Source organism: Piliocolobus tephrosceles, chromosome 6 (genome assembly GCF_002776525.5).
Source record: "Piliocolobus tephrosceles isolate RC106 chromosome 6, ASM277652v3, whole genome shotgun sequence".
Classification (NCBI taxonomy): domain Eukaryota; kingdom Metazoa; phylum Chordata; class Mammalia; order Primates; family Cercopithecidae; genus Piliocolobus; species Piliocolobus tephrosceles.
The window spans coordinates 100,787,739-100,804,230 of record NC_045439.1 but is presented as its reverse complement, the minus strand read 5'-3'; the positions used below and the strand labels follow the sequence as shown (position 1 = coordinate 100,804,230).

At 39.9% G+C, this 16,492-nt stretch overlaps 1 protein-coding gene across 1 annotated transcript in view; it reads right to left on the bottom strand.

Moving 5' to 3' along the window:
* IQGAP1 (IQ motif containing GTPase activating protein 1) overlaps positions 1 to 16,492 on the bottom strand; it is a 116,519-nt gene that overhangs the window by 63,661 nt on the left and 36,366 nt on the right. The window contains exons 3-6 of the mRNA XM_023195408.2: positions 14,811 to 14,967; positions 11,041 to 11,118; positions 6,348 to 6,424; positions 340 to 407 (exon numbers count right to left, since the gene is read on the bottom strand). Of these exons, the coding sequence (XP_023051176.1) occupies positions 340 to 407; positions 6,348 to 6,424; positions 11,041 to 11,118; positions 14,811 to 14,967 (380 nt within the window). The remainder of the gene's footprint in view (positions 1 to 339; positions 408 to 6,347; positions 6,425 to 11,040; positions 11,119 to 14,810; positions 14,968 to 16,492) is intronic.

Sequence of the window (16,492 nt, the reverse complement as noted above, 5' to 3'; positions counted from 1 at the left end):
AGGGAAAGATAGTTATAAAGCTTTTTTCAACATACCCGAACATTTAATGTTATGTGTTAACATTATTATATGTTTTATATATGTTAATGTTATCCCCAATTTATATATAAGAAAACTGAGACTCACTAATCATGTTCACATTATAAGTGAGAGAACAGAGCTTGAAATTCCAAGTTTAGTGTTCTTTACCCCACATTAGAGAAGCAAGTTATTAATATTTCTTTCACCTCCACTGCCAGAGTATTTTTAAAGCCTTAGGTCTTTAAAATTGGTACTGCTGGCTCTCCAGGCTATTTCCACATAATGCAAGCATTTCCTGCCAAGTCTGTAACTCCTTACCTGTGAAGTCAACCTTTCCATATAGGTCTTGAATCTGAGGGGCCAGGCCTAGCTTGAACAGGTACAAACTAGAAGATACAATATGCAAACGGTTAGGCCTCCCAGCAGTGCCTAGCTGCCACCCCTGAAAATCAGCATGAAGAATAAAATAGAAGCATTCTGAACACTGAGACTCCCAGTACCTACAACAGTCTCCTTTGTAGTTACAATACTCTATTTACCTCAGAGTGTTTTTTTTTTAGTTTAAATGACAGCATTGTCCTAAAAAGTCACATAACACAATGCAAAGAGCACTGGACTGGGGAGATCAGTAGGCACAAATTCAAGTCCCGGTTCTGGCACAAAGTCAATGTATAATTAGATGTTAATGGCCAGGCACGATGGCTCATGCCTGTAATCCCAGCACTTTGGGAGGCTGAGGTGGGCAGATCACCTGAGGTCAGGAGCTTGAGACCAGCCTGGCCAACATGGCAAAACTCTGTCTCTACCAAAAATACAAAAATTAGCCAGGCGTGGTGGCATGTGCCTATAATCCCAGCTATTCAGGAGACTGAGACAGGAGAATCGCTTGAACCTGGGAGGCAAAGGCTGCGGTGAGCCAAGATCGGACCACTGTACTCCAGCCTGGGCAACAATGCGAGACTCCATCTCAAAAAAGAAAAAAAGATGTTAACATTAATGTTAATATAATTAATAGTGAAGTGTTTCTTCATTTGTTTGCTTTCCTGTAATCAATAAGTTTTAAATAACAAGACATCTTAGAAAAGCTTCATAAAAATGATTCAGATGGCAAATCTTACTTAAACTGAATTCATATTACTGATGGAAAAGCTTAATCCAGGTAATTTAACAGTTTTAGATAAATAATATTTCATATATTTTTACTTTTTAAGTATCGGGTTGGTAAAAATTATTTTTACTTTTTAAACTTAAAAAAAAAAAATCACTTAGACTCTAAGCTTCATGCAAGCAGGGACAATACAGGGCTCATTCACTAATGTCTACCCAGAGCCTAGCATATATTAATAAATGTTAATCAATATTTGACAGATGAATGGACAGATAAATCAATGTCCATAAGCCTGTGTTAAGTGGATTCTAAAGCCCTAGCTGATTGGAACCAATAAATTAGAAGAGATCAGAAGGGTACTTCACAGATACTGACAAAAGCAAGAAATTGACAGTTTAAAGCAAGCAGGGAAATAAGAAATACATAAGAAATAAATCATAGAAACTTAAAGCGGTATACAGTTTTTGTAAATAATCTATAAACGCAGTATCATTTAAATACAAACATGCATCCATGTACACTGCAATCACAGAACTGATCAAAATTTAAATTGTATATAATAAACCCAAATGTATAAGAGAAAAACAAAAAAAAATCAAGTATTCTCAAAACACACTAGACTTTATGCATCCACAGAAGCTAATCATCTTCTCAGAGAAGTGCAAGTGTAAGACATATGTATACGATTAAATGCTTTTCTTTCAGGTAAAACACTCAAGATGGATATATAAAGCTCCTCTCTCAGAAGATTTTAAATGTATTCAAAAAATTCTCCAGACTGGGTGTAGGGGCTCGCGCCTATAATTCCAGTACTTTGAGAAGGAGAGGCAGGAGGATCGCTTGAGGTCAGGAATTCAAAACAGCCTGAGTAACATAGCAAGACCCTGTCTTTACAAAAAAAAATTTTTTAATTTGCCAGGTATGGTGGTGCATGCCTGTAGTCCTAGCTATTTGGGAGGCTAAGGCAGGAGGATAGCTTGTGCCTCGGAGGTTGTTACAATGAGTCAAGATCACACCTCTGTGTTCCAGCCTAAGCAAAAGAGTAAGACCCTGCCTCTTTAAAAAAGAAATTCCAAAGCAAAATAACTAATAACTTTCTAGACATGTAATATATTCCCTTATATCTTTTCCTCACTAATACATCACACCTGCATTCTTAATTGTGAGATTATTTTTCTCCAAGAATTTCTTTCTCATTTATTACTATTTGGAAATAGGGAACAAGAAATTTTAAGAAAGTTCAAGAATGTTGCAGATATGGTTTGGGTCTGTGCCCCCATCCAAATCTCATGTCAAACTGTAATCCCCGGCCAGGCGCGGTGGCTCAAGCCTGTAATCCCAGCACTTTGGGAGGTCGAGACGGGCGGATCACAAGGTCAGGAGATCGAGACCATCCTGGCTAACATGGTGAAACTCCGTCTCTACTAAAAAATACAAAAAACTAGCCGGGCGAGGTGGCGGGCGCCTGTAGTCCCAGCTACTTGGGAGGCTGAGGCGAGAGAATGGCGTGAACCCGGAAGGCAGCGGAGCTTGCAGTGAGCTGAGATCCGGCCACTGCACTCCAGCCCAGGCGACACAGCGAGACTCCGTCTCAAAAACAAACAAACAAACAAAAAAACAAATTGTAATCCCCAGGTGGGGGCCTGGTGAGAGATGATTGGATCAATGGGGGCAGATTTCCCCCTTGCTGCTGTTCTCCTAACAGTGAGTGAGTTATCACTAGATTTGGTTGTTTAAATGTAAGCACCTCCCCACCTCTCTCTTCCTCTTGTTAATGCCATGTGAGATGTGACTGTTTCCTCTTTGTTTTCTGCCATGATTGTAAGTTTCCTGAGGTCTCTCCAGCCATGCTTCCTGTAGAAGCTGCGGAACCTTAAGCCAATTAAACTCTTTTCTTTATGAATTACCCAGTCTCAGGTATTTCGTTATAGCAGTACGAGAACGGACTAATACAGTTGCTTTCACAGTACCAAGAACACTGAATTAGCTTTTAATGTCTTTCAATGGTAAATTAAAGGTGCCACAACCGTATCACTGGCTGACATAAAAAGTAGACATGGGCACCATCTTTCTTTTAACTCTCTTTAATTATTACAAGTATTTTATGGAGATATTGGAGCTATGAATGGATTCAAAATGGCCAGGTAAGTCCTCTCACCCACAATCAAAAGTACTTAGCTTCACACTGAAACTTATAAACCCTCCCATCTTTGTTCCTGCTCTCCCATGCCTACTTCCACAAATACACTATTAGGCACCTATAATGGGTCAGACTGTAACTGTGCTTAAGATTTATTTTTCTTATTTCCTACTTAAGCTGAACTTTGTAGCAATGGGCAGAAGGAAGCTGTGTTAACCTATCTGGATTCTAACTATTTTTTCTGTGAATGGTAAGTAACCTAGAAGTCACTATGTCAATCTCAAAGATTATTAATAAAGACCCTGAAACACAGCAGGTGATTAGGAAACAGAATCTACTATAGGCCCACAGTCCCTTACCCAAATTCTTGGAGCCAGATATATTTGAATGTTGAATTTCTCAGATATTAGAAAGTGTATTTCTATTTACAGTGTATATGGTATTATAAAATATCCCCAGCAAGCCCTGGGGCAGCATCCTCAATCCAATACATTACTTTCTGCAGAGAAACACACAAACATAATCATACTAAGGAGACAAATGAGCTTACACCAAACTTAAAATCAATTTTCAGATAGTTTAGGGTTTTAATTTAGGATAAGAGATTATGGACCTGTTTAACCCCAAAATCAGTTATTAGAATAACAAAACAGGGGAAACAGGAAGAAAGTATACAAGTATTTTGAGAATGGAAAACTGGGGTCTTATCTGAGAGTGCAATGTTATCTACAAAAGTAATATAGTATGATTAAAGCACAGTGACTATCTCTGGAATAATGCCAATCAAGACTTCAGAGGGGGAAAAAAAAAAAAGGCAAGCAGGGAGGAGACAGACAGTTAGTACTTTTCTGTCACTGTTGATCCAAAGAAGATGGAGCCTTATCCAATACAGTGAGGTGAGGAACCTGCTCCGAACATGGTTGTGTTTTGTGGTAAAAGAAGAAACTCTCAGCAATTATAAACACTTCCTACATATTATCAAATGTTGCCAATCCACCCTTCAGGAAAAACACCATTAAAAAAAAAAATCATAAATCACAAAACACACCACTCTATATATACTTTCTAAGCACAGACTGCATATTCAAGAGAAATGGAAAACAATAGCGGACTTCCTTTCTTTCTCTTTCTGACTCTACCACTAGGAAGGCATAGTTAATTCTTTAGCCTCTACTACACAGAATTTGAGGGCCTGGAACCCAGGTTACACTGCAAGAGTAGTGGCTACACAACTAGCAGAGAGGAATTCTGCTTCCATGTTCAGATATCCATCGCAGGTACAGCCTTCACAAGATTATCAACATAGACAAATCTCATGCAACACTAAGTCAAACACAATACTCAGAATTAATGTGATCTGGACTCAGACACACATAGTTGGTAATGTTTTGTTTTGTTTTTTAGAGACAGTCTTGCTCTGTCGCCCAGCCTGGAGTGCAGTAGCACAATCCTAGCTCACTGCAGCCTCAAACTCCTGGGCTTAAGTGATCCTCCCACGTCAGCCTCCAGGGTAGCTAGGACTGCAGGCGCATGCCACCATGCCCAGCTAATTTTTTATTTCTTGTAGAAATGGGGTCTTGCTACGTTGCTCAGGATGGTCTTTAACCCCTGGCTTCAAACAAACCTCTCGCTTTGGTCTCCCAAAGCACTGGGATTACAGGTGTGAGCCACTGTACCTACCCAGCCTCAGACACGTATTTGAAATTGCTACATTCTCAACACGAGATCCACTAGTTCTCAGCTATATTCATTCTTTTGTATGTTTCACATTGATACCAATGATACCACAGATTTAGTACATGTTTGATCAAGAAACTGGAGACAATAGTCTTCTTATAGATCAGCATTATATACCTACTCCAAAGTAATTAACACTTAGCAAGCACACATAGATGATGCTATGTAAGTATAGCCCAAGCAAAAATCTCACTCATGTCCCACTTGCTCTGCCACCATCTCCTTTAGTCCTGTGGCCAAGTAAATCTGCTAAAATATATCACAGGTTGAGTATACCAAATCTGAAAATCCAAAATCCAAAATGCTCCAAAACCTAAAAATTTTTGAGCACCAACATGACCCTCAAAGGAAATGCTATAATTGGAGCATTCTGCATTTCAGATTTGGCATGCTCAAGTGGTAAGTATAATGCAAATACTTCAAAATCCAAAACACTTCTGGTCCCAAGCATTTCAGATAAGGGACCTGTTCTGTATTCAACCTGTAGAAGCATCTACTAATATGCCATCCCACTATCCTTCCAGACTTGTATCTTTTCCTTCCAATTGAATTTAGGATTCTGGGGACGTCAAAATTAAGCCACATTCCAAACTTACCATGACATTATGGGAAAAAAATATATATTGTATCATTTCCTACTATCATGTTTGTGTTGGTATAAGAAGTATTATTATTATTATTATTATTATTATTATTATTATCTGAGATGGAGTTTCGCTCTTGTTGCCCAGGCTGGAGTGCAATGGTGCAATCTTGGCTCACTGCAACCTCTGCCTCCTGGGTTCAAGCAATTCTCCTGCCTCAGCCTCCCGAGTAGCGGGATTACAGGCACCCGCCACCATGCCCAGCTAATTTTTTGTATTTTTAGTAGAGACGGGGTTTTGCTATGTTGGCCAGGCTGGTCTCGAACTCCTGACCTCAGGGGATCCACCCGCCTCGGACTCCCAAAGTGTTGGGATTACAGGCGTGAGCCACCGCACCTGACTTGTAAAAATTATTGAATGAATGAACAAATGGCTTAATGATGGCAAGGACCTAGATAACTAAGAGACTGCATTCTAAGTGAAGGTATAGTTCACAGAAACACTAGATCAATTATGAAAGATACCATGTTTTTACAACAAAATTATCTGCTATTAAATAAATAAATCCCTGCTTGGTACTCCCTAGAAAAACACAGCTGTTTCTCACCATTTTGTTCGGATAACAGTATTTTATCCTATTTGGAACTTATGAAACTAATGAAAAAATTTTTTCATTCTTACCTCAAGGATAAAAAACTACACACTCAATTCAGATGTTATTCATAATTTCCTTATTTTGCCAAGAAAATTTGATTACCTGAGTGCATGGATACAGTAGATACATCTTGGCATGTTCTTTCGATCATAGATATCTGTAGTTTCTGGGTAAAAAATCTAGGGAGAAATAAAAGAAATAGAGTAAGGTATCCATTCACTGTGTTCATTTGACATTCACTAATCATCAATAATACAAATCAAACTATGGACGGTTAGAAAACATCAGTGGCATTCAGTAAATAATTTCATTAGGGTGAACACACATTTCATCATTAGAACTGCAAGGAATGAAATGCTGTAATACAGAATAAAAAGTACTACTTGGAAAATCTCTATTTGGTCAACCCACTGAATTTCATTAGGTGTGAGAAGGTGATTTACTTATTTCAGACCCAGACACAGGCATATGAAGACCAAGTTCTAGTCCAGTTTAAATCACTGGACTGATCTGAGTATGAGGCTTTCAGAACCACAATGCTCCTAGTGACTATCTACCATGCCTAGATGGAGAAACAACTCAACAATGAACATTTACTAAGTGCTTTAGTTTGTGCAACCTGCTACATTTAGACACTGAAAAAACTATAAAATATTAAAATGTGTTTAATGCATGGGAGAAATGAGAAGCTACACAGATGAAGTAGCTAGAATACAGCATGTATAAGGGAATTTAGAAGACAAGTACTTTTCCGTGGTAGCACTTACCAAAATCAATCATTTGTGTTTATCTGTTTGGCTACTCCAACAGACTATAAGCCACATGAAGGCAGGGCTAGATCTATGTTATTTATTCACTGCCATATCTTTGATATCAAGCCCAGAGCCAGGGTCATGGAAGCTCTAAAGTTAGTGAATGACGTAGGATAGGAACAGAGTAGATTTAGACTGGGAATAGCCTTGAATTTCAAGACTAATTGTCATAGTCATGTGGCACCATACAATTCAATCTGTAATTTAGGGAAATAAGGGGTGACAGTGGTTTGGATAAGCAAAAGACTGAATAATGAGGTGAGATGAATTTGGATAAGCAATAAAGGCCTATATTTTTATTTTTATAAATTTTTATAAGCAATAAAGGCCTATATTTTTAGTTTATGATTTTATTTTTATGTAAAATCATAAACTAAAGAAATGATTGAATCATGATAGACAGCAAAAGGCCTTCCAAACAAGAGAAATAGCCAGAAAAAATAAAGCAGAAATAATCATGATATGTTTGTGAGACAGTAAGGCAATATACCCTATTGTTTTTTAAAATCTACAGAATACATTCTAGAAAATAACAGAAAAATAAGGTTGGATAGGCAGGATAAAATCAGATGATTATGAGCAACGTGAAAGTCAGACAAGTCTGAACTTGATAAGCAGGATATAAAGTGGCAGCCTAGCTTTGGAGCTAAGGATAAAAATAGAGCCCTGGGGAGATCTGACTGGAGACAGGACATAGCATATGTTGAATAATGGGAGACTGGAGCTGGGGAGGTAGGCTGGGAGGCTGTTGTTAACAGTGGATGGATAAAAGAGATATTTCAAATAAATGGAGAAGCGGGAATGACCACATTTAGAAGTTCAAAGTATCTCCAAGGTTTTGAGACTGGATGACTGGGAAAATGATGACATGGTACCATTTATTATAGAGGAAGGGAAGTTCAGTTGGGGGAAAGGTAGATTTAGTTTTAGATATGAAAAATTATAGGTGACAGGAAGCTATCCAAGGAGAAATATCCAGCAGCCAACTGAAGATACTATGTTTATCTTATGTCAGCAAGTCTTGAGAATAAAGGAAACTATGAAAATGGGAAAATGTATCTAACAAGGATTGCATCTTAAAGAATGTCCATCACTAGGACACGGAAGGTGGAATAATTAAAGAAAACAGGACGAGTTGAGCAGATTAAAAACAATTTTAAAAATCAAACTAAGAAATATCTCAGGGAAAAGGCAGCCAACAGCACCAATTATAATAAAGAGTCAAAAAGAATAAGAACCAAAAAATTACTGCATTCAGTTTCTATAACAGGCCAGCATGTACCATATAAAGAGATTAGAAAAGACATCCCAATAAACACCATATTTGTACTGTCAATTACGTATTATACATTATATTAAGGACAACAATACATTTTTAGGTTATCATTAGTTCTTATTACTCAGAAGTCTTCTGGGCCTAAATGTAGGGTGGACAATTCAAGGTTTACAGCCATGATTATCAAGTTGTCCCTGAAAGCCTTTAATACATTCTATGTTTGTTCCAATTGTAGTCCAGGACAATATATTACTGTTAGTAAACCAAAAAAGGTAATAAAATTACATCATTAAAAAAGCATCTCATAGTAACAACACTACTAGCAATAGAAAATATTAACAAAGCTCTTAGTACCATTCAAATTAGGTTAAATTGTCATTGCCCACTGGCAATATACTATATAAAAACCAGGTGCACAGTTTAATATTTTACACTATATATAGTACAGTATTTTATACTATATTTAAAAAAAAAAAGGCCGGGCGCGGTGGGTCAAGCCTGTAATCCCAGCACTTTGGGAGGCCGAGACGGGCGAATCACGAGGTCAGGAGATCGAGATCATCCTGGCTAACACGGTGAAACCCCATCTCCACTAAAAAATACAAAAAACTAGCTGGGCGAGGTGGCGGGCGCCTATAGTCCCAGCTACTCAGGAGGCTGAGACAGGAGAATGGCGTAAACCCGGGAGGCAGAGCTTGCAGTGAGCTGAGATCTGGCCACTGCACTCCAGCCTGGGCGACAGGGCAAGACCCCATTTTCAAAAACAAAACAAACAAAAAAACAAAAAACAAAACAAAACAAAAAAGAAATAAAAAAAAAAACAGGGAAAGGAAGTTACAGGTGCACAGACAGGCCACATAGCTATAAGAACTTGACGTATTGCATTTCCTAACACTTGTGGGGCCTAATTCTCAAACATACCAGTGGCAAGGAAGAGAACTTCAGCACTTTCTCTGGAAAAAAGCTAGTCTTCTGCAAAGATTCGGCTCTGATTTAACTCAATTCGACAGGTATGTATGCAACAATACATACCTGTAGTATATTATATACATAGCCATATACTATATATACACAACATATAATTATATATTGTAATAGTATATATTAATATACATTATTAAAATATACTATATAATATATAATTGTATATTATATATTGTATATGTAATGTATATTTATACAATATACATATGTGTATACAATATTTATATATTGCACAAAATACAAAATATAAAATGGTTTTAGCCACCTTCTGATACTCTACATCTCACTTCTTTATTTTTATTTTTTATTTATTTATTTATTTTTGAGACAGAGTCTTGCTCTGTCGCCCAGGCTGGAGTGCAGTGGCCGGATCTCAGCTCACTGCAAGCTCTGCTTCCCGGGTTTATGCCATTCTCCTGCCTCAGCCTCCCGAGTAGCTGGGACTACAGGCGCCCGCCACCTCGCCCGGCTAGTTTTTTGTATTTTTTAGTAGAGACGGGGTTTCACCATGTTAGCCAGGATGGTCTCGATCTCCTGACCTCGTGATCCGCCTGTCTCGGCCTCCCAAAATGCTGGGATTACAGGCTTGAGCCACCGCGCCCGGCCACCTCACTTGTTTAAAATAAATTTTCCTTTGGTTAGAAAAATTTGAACTCTACAGGAAAGTATAAGGAAAATAAAGACCACCCTTAATCCCATCACACAGAAACGAAAACCGTTTTATCTCCTTACAAATTTTTCCCAAGAACACTCACTTTATTTTCACACAAAAATAGTGATCTGATCTTAGCTAGAACACAAACTCTTATAACCTTCAACTGTTTTTCCCTACTTAATACATCAAAGGCCCTTTATTTGGGTTGATATCCTTTTTAATGGCATTAGTATTTGGCTGTAACACAATTAATACCCTTGTGAAGAAACATGTACTTTGCTATTAATTTTTTCTATCATAATAAATGCTAAAAAATCCTTATATATACTTTTTTTGGTGCTTTCTGATTATTTATTTGGGATAACCTCCGAGAAGCAGAATTCTTAGGTCAAAGGATATAAATAGAAAGAAAAAAACAGAGAACAAAAGAATGAAATCAATCAATCCATTCATGTCTCTAAGAGTGACAATACAGTGTGGCAATTATAGATTCAGGCAGGAGTGGGATGACAATTTCACTGAAAGCAACACTAAATAAACTCCTGAGCAAAACACCCAGAAGATATACACTCCCATCAAAACTGCAGCCATGACCAAAAACAGACACAGGAAGTAACGTCATTCTATCACCTCTACAATTTAAAATATAAAACGACCCTTCATACTCCCTACAGATTTCTAAAACGTTTTCTTATATTTCCAAAGGTCAAATTTTAATGCTAACAACTTTGTGAATAAATAAAAACCACTGATTCTTTAAAATGGTGAATCTCACAGCATGTGAATTCTATCCAAGGAAAAATAGTAAAATGTATGTCTACAATTTGATGTAGTAAAAGTAGATATCATCACAGGGAATTTCTCTAGGGTAAGGTGAAACAGGTATGAGGATTATAAAAGAAAAAGAACAAAACTATTTCCTATGTCAAAAAGAAAGACATCTTTCAGTATTTAAAAAAACACCAAAGATTCTGAGAATAATTTTACAGGTAGAATGAGAACAGGTTGTTTGGGGGTTATGCCAAAACAGCTGGAACAAAGCCTAAACTATTATCTCAGGTAAGTTACCTTAGGCAATCCAATCTCATCCATGGCATTCAACCACTGAATCACATTATCAGTGTGTCTAAAGTGGAGGCCAGTCGCCTAGAAGAAGAAAAAAATTAGGTTCTCTTGGCTGTATTAAAGCAAATATTAAATAAAAACTCTCTTCGCAAAAGTTTCCTCATGAGATTTGACAAATTCTCCTTAATTTTGAGGTCATTATGCTCACATTCCAATACCAAAAGCCAAATCCACATCTCAGTTCCTCTCACTTAGGAACCACCTGGAGAGCCTTCCTGTGTATAGGGTGCTCAACAGAACATGTAGTCTTTGGAGTTAAATTATCTTGGATTCAATTACTGGCTTAGTAATCCACTGGTGACACTGGACAAGCCACTTCATCCTTTAGGGACAGAGTTTTACCATCTAGAACAGCTGCTTTGTATGTATAAAGACTAAGTGAGATAATGCACATAAACCAATTACATTAGTATGGTATCTGAACACACAGAAGATATTCACAAAATGTTGTATAAAAATACCACGCTGGGACAGTGGCTCATTCCTGTAATCCCAGCACTTTGGGAGGCCAAGGTGGACGGATCACCTCAGGTCAGGAGTTTGAGATCAGCCTGGCCAACGTGGTGAAACCCCATCTCTACTAAAAATACAAAAATTAGCTGGGTGTGGTGGCGCATGTCTGTAATCCCAGCTACTTGGGAGGTTGAGGCAGGAGAATCACTTGAACCTAGGAGGCAGAGGTTGCAGTGAGAGCCAAGATGGCGCCACTGCACTCCAACCTCGGCAACAGAATGAGACTCCATCTCAAAAAAAATCAATCAGGGCTTTCATTCTCTCTATACATATAGATATCCCCTCTAAACATCAATGTCTGCTTTTTTTTTGAAACAGGGCTCCACTCTGTTGCCCAGTTTGCAGTACGGTGGCACAATCGGCTCACGGGCACAATAGGTTCACTGCAGCCTTACCTCCTGGGCTCAAGTGATCTTCTCACCTGTGCCTCCTGAGTAGCTGGGACTACAGGTGCATGTCACCATGTCTACCTAATTTTTTTTCTATTTTTTGTAGAGCAGAGGTCTCACTTTGTTGCCCAGGCTGATCTCAAACTGCTAGACTCAAGTGAGGGCTCCCACCTCAGCCTCCCAAAGTGCTGGGATTACAGGCACAAGCCACTGCACCCAGCCATTTTTTCTTACATTGTTGCTGCAAAGTCTCCACTCTCCTTTTACACTATCTGCAAAGTCTCCACTCTCCTTTTACACTATCTTCCCAATCTGCCTATAGAATAGCTCCAGAGTTGTCTTCAGAATAACTGTGTATTCAAAACTGAGCATAGGGCTGGGCACAGTGGCTCATACCTGTAATCCTAGCACTTTGAGAGGCCAAGGTAGGAGGATAATTTAAGCCCAGGAGTTGGAGACCAGGCTGGGCAACATAGTGAGACCCCCATCTCTACACTAAAATTTGTGTAAATTAGCCTGGTGTAGTAGCATGCTCCCATAGTCCCAACTACTAGGGAGGCTGAGGTGGGAGGATTGCTTGAGCACAAGGGAGGTCAAGGCTGCAGTGAGCCATGATGGCATTACTGCACTCTAGCCTGGGTGACACAGCAAGACCCTGTCTCAAAACAAAAACCAATCAACCAACAACAGAAAAACCCACTGAACATATAAGTCTTTTTGACTAAGAAAAGTTTCTGTTTATGATGTTAATTTTGGCTGAGTACCTATACTTTCCCTTGTTTTCCCTTGAATTTAAACATAAGACATAAAAAATTTCTTTGACGGCCGGGCGCGGTGGCTCAAGCCTGTAATCCCAGCACTTTGGGAGGCCGAGATGGGCGGATCATGAGGTCAGGAGATCGAGACCATCCTAGCTAACACGGTGAAACCCAGTCTCTACTAAAAAATACAAAAAACTAGCCAGGTGTGGTGGGGGGCACCTGTAGTCCCAGCTACTCGGGAGGCTGAGGCAGGAGAACAGCGTAAACCCAGGAGGCAGAGCTTGCAGTGAGCTGAGATCCGGCCACTGCACTCCAGCCTGGGTGACAGACTGAGACTCCACCTCAAAAAAAAAAAAAAAAAAAAATCTCTTTGACATTGCAGCCTTACTCATTCTGAGTTTGGGCCCAATTATCACAGCTGCCCACCCTTACATTTGGTCTTGGTAATGCAATTCTCCACTATCTTTCATAGTCATCCTTTTTCAAATAAGAGTCCACAGGTAAGCTCCCTACAGAGGCTCTGTAGACAGTAAAATTTGGTCCTTGTCAACATCCCCATTTTTTTGGGGGGGGCAGTAGGGGAGACAGAGTCTTGCTCTGTTGTCCAGGCTGGAGTGCAGTGGCATGATCTCAGCTCACCGTAACCTCCGCCTCCTGAGTTCAAGTGATTCTCCTGCCTCAGCCTCCTGAGTGGCTGGGATTGCAGATGTGCGCCACCAAGCCCAGCTAATTTTTATATTTTTAGTAGAGATGGGGTTTCACCAAGTTGGCCGGGTTTATCTTGAACTCCTGACCTCAAGTGTTCAGCCTGCCCCAGCCTCCCAAAGTGCTGGGATTACAGGCATGAACCACTGGGCCCGGCCCAACATCCCAACTTAATTAAGCAGTCTTCTTTTTTATAGCACCTTGAGACACAGGAATCAAACCCTCTCACTTATCTCAATTTTCTGAAATTGAATCACTTTCCCATTGTACTTTGAACTCCAGTATTACAGGGTGATGTTTTTTCATGAAGTTACTTTTGCATTCAATTTGCCAACACATCTCGGTGCTTAAAACTCATTTCTTTTTTTTTTAAGGAGACAGGCGGGAGTACAGTGGCGCAATATTAACTCCCTACAGCCTTAACCTCCTAGGCTCAAGCAATCCTCTTGCCTCAGTCTCCCAAGTAGACAGGACTACAGAATGTGCCATCGTGTCTGGCTCATTTTATTTTAATTTTTTGTAAGACAGGGTCTCATTATATTGCCCAGGGTAGTCTCAAATTCCTGGTCTTCAGAGATCCTACCACCCTGGCCTTCCAAGTACTGGGATTACAGGTGAGAATCGGCGTGCCCAGCCTAAAATTAGGTTATTTTTTTTTTTAGAAGGAGTCTCACTTTGTTGCCCAGGCTGGAGTGCAGTGGCATGATCTTGGCTCACTGCAACCTCCGCTTCCCGGGTTCAAGCGATTCTCCTGCCTCAGCCTCCTGAGTAGCTGGGATTATAGGCATGCACCACCACGCCTCGCTAATTTTTGTATTTTTAGTAGAGACGGGGTTTCACCATGTTGCTCAGGCTGGTCTCAAACTCCTGACCTTGTGATCCGCCCACCTTGGTCTCCCAAAGTGCTGGGATTACAGGCGTGAGCCACCACGCCCGGCCCCAAAACTAGATTTAAAGTAGTAATTCCCCTAGCTACTTCTTCTACCTTCTAAAGAATTAAAAAATTCATCTACAACTAGGAAAATTTCTAGATATATAACATCATAAGAATTCTACCAGAAACACAGACAGCTAAAGTTATTTTCCTAGTACATATATTTTTTGTGGGGGGACAGGGTGGGGGAAGGTGGGTTTTCCAGATAAATTCTAAAAGAGATGTAATACTATTTTCCTAGTACATATTATCTTTGCACAAATTTCTCCATTCTGCTAGGCATTTTAAAGGCTATATTTTGTTGAAACAAACACACCTTACACATACTTCTCAATAACTCTTACACAAAATAAAACATGCTAACTTTCCCATGTTGACAGAAATCTAAGCACTAAACAAGGAAGGACTCACCTTGTATCTGGTCTGTTCTCGATCATAGATTTTTTTCAGGGACACTACTCTGGGAGAGAAGAAGTTCCCCAGTTTGGCAAGGTAGACCCCATTCCTAAGCCCCTCCTCCAGTTCTGTGGTAGGAGGCAGATCTTCCCCTAGGCATGCTTCCATCCACCTGCACAGAAGGAGAGAGGATGCAAAAAAGGAAAGGGAAGGTCAGAACTTTTCCTTAGAGATTTTAAGCTTAATTTCCATTCTCCCTGGAGAAGCTTAAACTGAACCTAATAGCACTCTTTTACAATCAGTTCCACATACATACTTACCCTGCTTGGCCCAGTCAGATCTCAGAAGCAGAGAACTTAGGAAATTCCTGAGCATGAATGCCACTTTCTTCTCTACCCTGCTTTCCTCTGCTGCAGCAACACAGCCAGCTGGGCTCCCCAGATCCTGACTGCTCCATGAAACTTCAGACCCTTTCCCTCAGTCCTTAGGTTGCTCTTTAACAAATCTTAAGAAAAGCCATTTGTAACTGAAGCCACCATTTCAACTGTTCAGAAGCTTACATTTGTTGCTGACATTCTCTTCCAGTTTCAGAACTCAGAATCCACAGTGAATTTCTAGATCCAAGTTTTAAGGTTGTTTGGGGGTTATCAAAACAGAATCAATTATTTCAGCTAAAATATTAAAAGAAACTCCTATAGAAGCAGTAAATAATGAATTCTTAGATTTTTGGAGTCAGGGAGGAGATTGTAAAAAGGATAGGAAAAGAAAACTATTTTCCAAAAAGAAAAAGAATAAAACAAAGAAAAAAAGAAAACCGTATTTTCCCCTTCAAATACCTCAGGAAATTTCAGGAAAGCCTAAGATAAAACAAAGTTTAGTTACATGTATTTTCTACCAACAGAAACATAGGTAACTAAAAATCATTTATGGCAATGGTTTTCTTTTCTTCTTTTTTCTTTTGAGAAAAGTCTCACTCTATTGCCCAGGCTGGAGTGCAGTGGCGTGATCTCAGCTCACTGCAACCTCCACCTCCCGGGTTCAAGCAATTCTCCCGCTTCAGCCTCCTGAGTAGCTGGGACTCCAGGCGTGCACCACCATGCCCAGCTAATTTTTGTATTTTTAGTAGAGACAGGGTTTCATCACATTCGCTCAAACTCCTGACCTCAAATGATCTGCCCATCTTAGCCTCCCAAAGTGCTGGGATTACAGGCGTGAGCCACTGGACCGGGACCATGGCAACAGTTTTCAACCACTGAGCCACAGAATCCTGTGAATATCTAAGGAAAGCTACAGACCCTTCCTGCAGAAAAATATACATATACTTAAATTTTACATATAATTTCAGAGACTTCATTGACTCTAGGAACCCCAGATTTAAAACTCCTAATTTAAAATTATTCCACTCGGCCGGGCACGGTGGCTCAAGCCTGTAATCCCAGCACTTTGGGAGGCCGAGACGGGCGGATCATGAGGTCAGGAGATCGAGACCATCCTGGCGAACACAGTGAAACCCCGTCTCTACTAAAAAAATACAAAAAACTAGCTGGGCGAAGTGGCGGGCGCCTGTAGTCCCAGCTACTGGGGAGGCTGAGGCAGGAGAATGGCGTAAACCTGGGAGGCGGAGCTTGCAGTGAGCTGAGATCCGGCCACTGCACTCCAGCCTGGGCGACAGAGTGAGACTCTGTCTCAAAAAAATA